This window comes from Limulus polyphemus, unplaced genomic scaffold, assembly GCF_000517525.1.
Source record: "Limulus polyphemus unplaced genomic scaffold, Limulus_polyphemus-2.1.2 Scaffold2473, whole genome shotgun sequence".
NCBI classification, from domain to species: domain Eukaryota; kingdom Metazoa; phylum Arthropoda; class Merostomata; order Xiphosura; family Limulidae; genus Limulus; species Limulus polyphemus.
The window spans coordinates 155,092-163,910 of NW_013668083.1; the positions used below are offsets into that span (position 1 = coordinate 155,092).

Sequence of the window (8,819 nt, forward strand, 5' to 3'; positions counted from 1 at the left end):
AGATTACTTGTACCTGATGATGACAAAACCTTGTCGAAACGTTGTACATTTGCTGTTATGTTAAACTTATATTAAAGTTTTTCTTCATTACCCATTCAAGCCATTATTAGTCTCAAAGTGGGTTCCTCGTCATCGAATTTGAAATAAAAACAATACTTTTACAAAAATTCTCTTAATCATTTAGCTAACACTTATGATGATTATTTTAAACTAATATTCATTTATTCCCATTTTATTTCCAAGGTGATAACCCTCCCAGTGGCTCAGCAATGCGTCTGAGAGCTTTTAATGCTAAACAAAAGGGTTTCATTACATGAGGTAGGCATAGCACAGATAGCCCATTATATAGCTTTGCATTTAACAACAAACAAAGGTGATCAAAATGGGCATTTGTTTCATCTAGTTTATCTCATTTTCTACTCTCAAATTACTATAAATTACACAAAGAAACTCTTCGCCTACATCCAGTCCCCCAATGAGTCAATGGTATGTTTCAGACTTATAACACTAAAATATGGGGTTGGATTCTCTACAGTGGACAGAGAGTATGTAGTTTTGCACTGAAAAACTATATCCACCCCTGATCTCTGAAATATTTTTGTTTTCTTAAAATATTGCACTAGATGAAAACATTTAAATTTGTGGTTAATATAACTTGAAATATTTTAATACATAATGTGTTTTGAAATTGTTAATGGACTAGTTATGGATTGTACAACATATGAAAGTAGATTAAGAATATAATAAAACTATGGTACATATATTGTGCTAAAAGTTCTTATTTGATCTAGAACAACAAAACAGGAAGATTTTGGAGGAACTTCAAATGCAGAAAAAACAGCTTTTACTGAAACAGGTTCAGCCAAGTACACTGTAAGTCAGACTTTGAAATCAAGTCATGTTAGTTTTTTCAAGTTAAAGAAAAAACATAAAAAAGTAGTGTTTTGTTGGGCATTGTGTTTTTTGTTTTCAAATTAACTATCAGATTGAAGCTGCATTAAGTCTAGTGCCACCAATTATTGTATAGCTTTTCTTAAGTGTCAGAAAAATTGCAGTTAATCAGTTATGTAAATACAACTTTCTTTTAAAGATTTCACATCAGATTATATTACAGTAAGGCATGTAAAAGGACTTCTATTTTCCAACTATTCCTACACAATAAAATAAAATTATACTACTAGCTAAGCTAACTCATCAAATATTTATTTAAGCTTTCAAATATAATCTTCTCCTCACCTGAGAAAAAAACTTATGAATTGGTTTGAAAATGTACAGTCAATAGATATACATTGTGGAGGTGCATGGAAGAATAATTTTATTGAATTATTCTCACATTGAAAATTATTCTTGTTCTCAGGTTCACATAAGGTATATTCTATTCTTTTATTCAACGTTACCTTAATTAAGAATGTTAAATATATCCATATATTTTCAATATTTAAATAAAATAATATTTAGTCTTAACATAAGTACATAATATAGTATTAAAAAACTCCTTACATAAATGACAGACATAAATGAAATTACATTTCACAATCTTAATCCCATTAACACTGTCACTGTTTTTGTCAACCAATTTGTTAATATAAACATTGTCTCAACCACTACTATATCATATTCCAGCCATCCTAAATAACTAAGGTATTAGACAGAAGGTCCTCATCAGCAGTGGATATAACAGATATGGTGTGGTTGATGTATTGTTATAGACATTACTTTTCTTCTGAAGTTCTTATTAGCTATTAAAAAGTTTGAATAATTGGGTACTTCCATTGCATTGTATTATAATTTTAGAGAGTAAGAAGAGCATGTTTTTTATCTTTCATTTCTTATTGTTTTGTTTGTGTCTGAGTAAATTTTGTTTTACAGGCCTGGATCCTTAACCCCAGCAATTGGCATTGCTACTGTAAGTAAATTTACCGTGTACTGTGTAATATTATCCAGTAATTGTTATGCCTCTGACACTATAGTAATAACTTTCATTGGCATCTGCATAAGCTAATATACAGGTATAAAACATACCTTAGCAAGGCAATATTTCACAGTCATGAAAACATGCATGAATGAGTCCACATATTATTTGTGTTTAGAAATACACAGTATTTGTGAACTTCACGTAAAAAACCTTGAACATACATATGGAAAACAGTATTTCACTTCCTAGGCTTATATCTTCAAGATGAGCACTACAAAGCATAATTAATTTAATTGACATTAGAAATTAGTATCAGGCCTGGTATATTTTTTAAAACTGGAATTTATGTTTAGTCTCTTAGAGATTTTCAAGAATCAGAAGAGTGTATGATAATAGTATTGCAATCACACTATGTGTGCTATATCTGTTATTGATGGTGTGTTTTTCTCAATCCAGAGCTCATCAGGTTGGTTAAAACACAACAAATACAACAGTGGTTAAAACACAGTTGATAAGCCATTTGTTATAACAACAGTTATTATGGCATGGATGCCTTTTTCAAGCTGTTGAAGCATGATTATAATTAATTTACTTGCCATTAGATCTTAGTATTGGGCCTATTATATTTTTTAACACTGTAATCTATATCTAGTCCCATAGAAGTTAGAGATTTTGAAGGCTTAGAAGAATGCATAATAAAACCATATCCATTACTGACAGTGCATTTTGCTTAGTCCAGAGCTCATCGCATCACCTGGGACACAACACATTATTGGTTGGAACACAATTTATACAACCCACTTGTTACAACAACAATCATTATGGTGTGAATGCATTTTGAAGCTGGCTGGTTTTCACATTATAACAAATGTTTCAACATATTGTTAATATAAATAGTGTTTCAACCAATACTGTGTTGTGTCACAGCTGGTGTGATGATCTCTGGATTGAGTGAGATCATTATTGGGAATGGATGTGGTGCACATTGGTTCAGTTGAAATACCATTATTATGCACTCTTTTAATTTTGAAAATCTCTAAGGGTCTATATGGAGATTACAATGTTAAAAAATATAATTGGCTCACTACCCAATACTAAGGTCTAATGGCAAGTAAATTGATTATAATCTTTAAGATAGCTTTTATATGCAGAAACATCTGTTAGCTGAGTTCTTGCACAGATCTTAAAATATAACGTTGATAAATGGAAACATCGGCAGATATTTCTTTTACAACATCTCAACCAACAATTGGTCCAGTTATCAATGCTATTTTTATTTTTGAACAACTTGACTTTCAAGATCTACATATCTACATGTGCCAATGTTTCCATTTATCAACGTTATATTTTAAGATCTGTGCAAGAACTCAGCTAACAGATGTTTCTGCATATAAAAGCTATCTTCAAGTTTTGTACATCAAAAAAAACTTTTCAATTACAATCCTGTTTTGCCAGCTTGACAAAGGTGTTCACACCATAACAATTGTTGTAGTACAAAACATAATTACATTAGCAACTATTATTTTCATTCAGAATAAAATTTTTGTAAAAATTATTCTTTAAATATAGACTAATTTTTATAGTGTTGAGCTAGCTAGAGCACAATTTTTCTCCTAATAGTTTCTTTATATTGTGTGTGAATTGAGTTCTGCAGTGCATCACTTTACGAAAAGCTTGAATTTTTCAGACTACCCAGTCCTCAGTTGATGCACATGCTTTATCTACATCTCAGAGGACAGCACTTCAGGTAAGTAATGAAAACCAATGTTTTCATGCAGCTGTGTGGTTCTAACATTCCTTTCATTTCTGTAAAGAAGATTTCACTTCTAAACTGGTATTATATGTGCTCTACAGAACTCACTTCACTATTCAATACAGAGTACTGGCTTTATACTTGTGTAAAAATCATTAATGTTATAACTCTTGTCTCTGAACAAAAAATCATGTATTTTTTATACTATGTTTGATAAATTTTCACATATAAAAGGTATCTGTCAGGATTTTATTGTAAAATATCTGTGTTGCATATGACATCATATAATTTTGATTTCTCTGTTTTGAAGATAATAATTTAAAAAAAGTAATTTAGGTCCTCTTTTAGAGTCATCTTTAGCTACATTTTTGCCAAAGGGTAAGACAGAAGTTGAAAGCTTGCTATGTAATAGTAAACATTGAAATCCAAACCCAATTTGATTTGATTTATCATAAATTTTTACATCTTACGAATTTGAAACAGAGTATAAATATTTTATATGACACACAACTATATCTTAGGGTATTTTTTGACAGTTTTTATTTCTATAAAGCTCATTTTGATAGCATAAAATAATATAGGTTGTGTGATTTTGGAGCTCCTGTTCATCATTACTTTTCTAGCATGCTCATGCCAACTCTGTAGGTTGGTTTATAACTCAAGAATCATCATTTGGAAACCTGATATTGCCTGTCTTGCCAAGGTTTGATAAACAACAGTGACACTATGAATCATAATTTGGAAACCTGATCTTGCCTGTCCTGCCAAAGTTTAACAACAGTGGGAGTGAAACATCTAACAGATTTTGATGAAAAACATTTCTTCTGAGCAATGTATTCTTTACTACCAAAGCAACAATTAAAGATGAAACTTATCCTGTAATTTACGAATGTTACCTTTTCTTTAAAGCAAAGTTCATGTTATGTTCATTTCATTACATTTTCACAGTTGAAGATGTAGTGGTAGTGCACTCATCTTCTGGTTAAAAGCTGGTGGTCTAAAATGTTTCATATAATTCAATAATTTCAAACTTAGCTTTGAAAGGTTTGTATGAAAATATGAACTTAATATTTTTTTTTTAATAAAGCATTGTTAAATGCTCTGTAAATTAAATGTTCAAAACACATTTAACCATGCCTGTTTATAGTATAATAAAGTCATGGTAGAAAATATTGTTTCACTTATTTCATAGATTCTTTTATCTTACCTCTATTATTTAATTTTGCAAAAAATATCAAATTATCAATATATGGCAATATTATTTTCATTAGTTGATGACCAGTCAGTGTTGAAACTATAAGCACTTAAAGTATATCGGTTGGTCATCTGAGAAAGAACATTTCTTTAAGTCGTAAATGCCACTTTTTTAAGGATTTGCCCATTTGTATTATGTCATCTTAATTTTTTGACCACTGGTTTGTTTGAGTATTTAAATTGCTTTAAAAACCTAACCTATAGTAACAAAAAGTAATTTGAACATATTCAGTCTTTTACTGAAGGTTTGCTTGACTACCTGTAAGTGAAAAAAGGTAATTTAGATTACTTATTTATAATGATGCTTTTTTAGACCATGTGGTGATATTTTAAAAAATACATCAGTTATTTTTTATTGAAACAAAATTTTAGTCATATATGTAGTTTATATGAAAGATTAATTGCACTTCATAAGAAAGATGTTCTATGCTAGTCATTGAACTGCTTCTTCTATCATGAATCATGATCACTCAGGAGAGTCAGGATTACTCATTTTTGTCTAAAACTAAAGTATCCATTGTAATAAGCGTGTGTGAAGGAACAAGGGCAAATGTAGACCACACAACTTTACAGGAACATCAGAGAAAGGTATAATGAGAACACTTTTGTAGAAACACTACTGTGGAGTTAGATATACAATTTAATGTTTTAGCCATGAGCAGCCATAACTCTTCCTTGTTCTGACCACACATTGCAGGAGTTTGCTCTTACATAACTGATGACAATATGTTATAACAGTAACAAGAGTTCCACTTGCTTTACTGTGAAACTTGCATAGTTTAAATTTTCTGTTATATGAGAAGCTTGCAGTAACAACAAAGTTAGATGAAAAACTTAGTTTCCATTCTATACCACACTTGGAATTTCTTATTGTCTTATGATTATAGCAGTCATTTAGTTTTGTAAGAAATTTTCATTGATATGTTTTGTGAGCTTTAATGCAAACTTATTTTCAGTAATGTGATTTTATCTATAATAGAAAATATTATTAGTCACTTAGAGCACTATTACAAGTGATAAACAATTATTCAAGAGAAGAAATTTATTGCTGATTCATACTTTCTTCACTTTTGGAAAGTATCCCTGTTAGTTAAAACAATAACAAAGAAGTGTGCTATATTTCTCTATATATAAAGGCCACTCTGTTCATAAGGCTCCCTTTGTTGGTATAATTTAATTTGCTCAGTGGTTAGTCTGGAGTGAGTTGGGATTTTTTTACTCATCGTGTTTAAAGCAAGATATTACAAGATTAGGAAATAATACAACAGTGGTTATAGCACTCGACTATAATATTGAAGTCTAAAGTTCAAAACCCAATCAAGTTGAAACTTTATGTTAATTTTTTTTATTTATATATTTACATCAGATTAGACATCTTGCCTTTACCTGGCTGCCAATCTCTGTAGTCATTTGAGGGAAATCATCCAGGCTGGCAAGTGGACCACTCCCATCACATTGATTTCCCATATACCCCATTGGGTGGCTGTTTCGTCCTCATCTGAATATTGCATTACACCTGTAGCTGTACTACGTGCATTAGTTCAACTGTGAGTTGGAACATTTATTAATTTCTTTCTTTTTTTCTTACAGGGTCATTCTCCTATTCTGTAGTGGATCCCACTCTGTGGCAAGTGATGCACTGTATGGCGAATAAGGTCAATAAAGCCAACCATTGAGATAGGATGTTCTGCAAGACCACTAGTGGGTTCTTCCTTGTGATATTTTGCATCATAAATATGTCTGTCCCGGATCATACACTCATGGACTTGCATGAGTAAAGTATAAGGGGATTGCTGCCCACCCTGCCACTTCTTCAGTTGAATAACCGAGGAATGATCTACTTTTAAAAATAGGTTTTTGCAGTCACCCATTGCACTTTCTCTGGTGCTGTGTTCCTCTGGACTCTCATGTACTATTTTCCCCTTTCTTGCAGTGGAGTAGTGAACTCCTTACCACTTACCAGATCCTAGCAACTGGGATGCTGGAGGCTTCCTTCTGAGTGTGCTTAATCCCACTCAGTTGAGAGTATGGTAGTGGTGTTCAGTGTAGATGGTTGGTGTGACTATCCTCCTGCTGCAGACCTGATATACAATTCCAGGTGCCATATGGTTTTGGATTGGATTTTTCCATCACATGCAGTTCACTCTTTCTGCTGAGAACCCTCCTTTCTACCACTGCCTGGATGTTGGTACCTGGGCAGCTGATGATGGTTGGAGCTAAACTAGCCAACATAAGTCCTCTCATGTGAGTGGGCTGGGACCCCTTCTTACTGCAAACTGGACGATACATTCTCAATACACCATGGTTTTGGACTGGAGTTGACTCTCCACATTGCATTACACCTTCCTACCATCATTCAGATGTTGGTTCCTAGGGAGACGGGTCTTGATTGTGTTAGTTATGCACACATAATAGCTTGGTTTCCCAAAATAGAAGTGCTCCTTCCTTGTTGTGTATTGTGTTGTTATTGATGGAGGGTTGTCACATGCTTATATGCGTGTAACAATGCAGTTGAACGAAGTAGAAACGTAGGGTAGGTGGTAGTTTCAAGGCTAGTGGTGAGGGAAAAATTATGCATATAGAGGGCAGTAATGAACGAGGGAAGCTATTATTATAGAAGTAAGTATCTATAGGAAATATAATTTGAATGTAGTGAAATATTAACTGGCCTGTCCCACCAAAATGCCCCTCCCAGGGGGCATATCCCACAGTTTGGAAAACACTGACATGAGGTAACTTCATATGGTACATATATATTACCTATGTTGGCAAAGTTTGATCTATAAGTTAGTAATTTCCATAATATGATATTAGTGGGGCAGATATGTAAAACAACTGTGCACTTTCTGATATAAACATGAAAGTTGGCAGGATACTAGATAAATATGTATTAAACAATTTCAATGAGACAGCCAAGCCAAAATAAACATATTATGGCCACCATCTTGGATTTCAAACTGGCCATCATCAGCAACTAATATATCCAAAACCTCATTTCTAAGGTACATGGAACATTGAGTTATGTAACTATACCCACATTTTTGTGGCCAGGGATTTTGATAAGGACACTTATAATGTATCAGCCATTTCATATTTCCAAATGACCACCAAGTTTAACTGATTTTGAATATAGCTAACTAACAAGTTAATATAAAGTTTTAGTTATTAGAGCTGCATTTTAAGTCACATGGATCCTTTAATCACCATCAATGGACTCTGTGTGAAATCATCACATTCAGTGTGGTTACTGCAAAATATGATGACAGTTGAATTTTCTGATAAACTTAAGATACAATATCAATGTTATTAGGCACTTGACAAATGATTCAGTATGGTATCAATGCATATTGTGCATTAATTGAATAGTTGTAATGCGTGACATTTGCATATGAAGTCACTTTTGGGAGCACTTGACACAGCAATTACAGAATACCTTGCATTTCAGGTCAGCCTAGCTGCATTTACAGTTCTGCTAATGTCCTTCTTACAGCAACACTTCAGTAGCTCCTGAAAGGTTTTGCTTTTTCTGGTGATAGAGATCACGGTGGCTGCCCACCACCTTGGTTGTTACTTTTCCATCTCTACTCACTGGGAGATGCTTCCTTGGGAGCATAGATGAGTGACTGAACCTAGATGTAACTGGCTGAATAGGCAGCATCTCTCTGTGTGTTGCAGTAGTGCTTCTTGTATTGAGAAGAATTCCTCAAGCCTTCTTCTTTTACTGATGAACTGATGCTTCATACACATTCCCCTGACCACTTATGTGATCATACACTAGCTACAAGATCTCCAGCATCAAGCTTGGACAGTAAATTAGTGTCTTGTAAATGGAGAGCAGACTGGCAAACGTGTTTATCCATGTAAAAAGGGAAGGGAATTGAATAAATTTTGTCTCAG

At 33.0% G+C, this 8,819-nt stretch overlaps 1 protein-coding gene across 1 annotated transcript in view; it reads left to right on the forward strand.

Moving 5' to 3' along the window:
- LOC106467061 (SOSS complex subunit C-like) overlaps positions 1-4,550 on the forward strand; it is a 13,263-nt gene extending 8,713 nt beyond the window's left edge. Inside the window, exons 2-5 of the mRNA XM_013927376.2 lie at positions 792-873; positions 1,870-1,906; positions 3,603-3,662; positions 4,292-4,550. Coding sequence (XP_013782830.1) covers positions 792-873; positions 1,870-1,906; positions 3,603-3,662; positions 4,292-4,390 — 278 coding nt within the window. The 3' untranslated portion in view covers positions 4,391-4,550. The remainder of the gene's footprint in view (positions 1-791; positions 874-1,869; positions 1,907-3,602; positions 3,663-4,291) is intronic.
- The last annotated feature ends 4,269 nt before the right edge of the window (positions 4,551-8,819 follow it).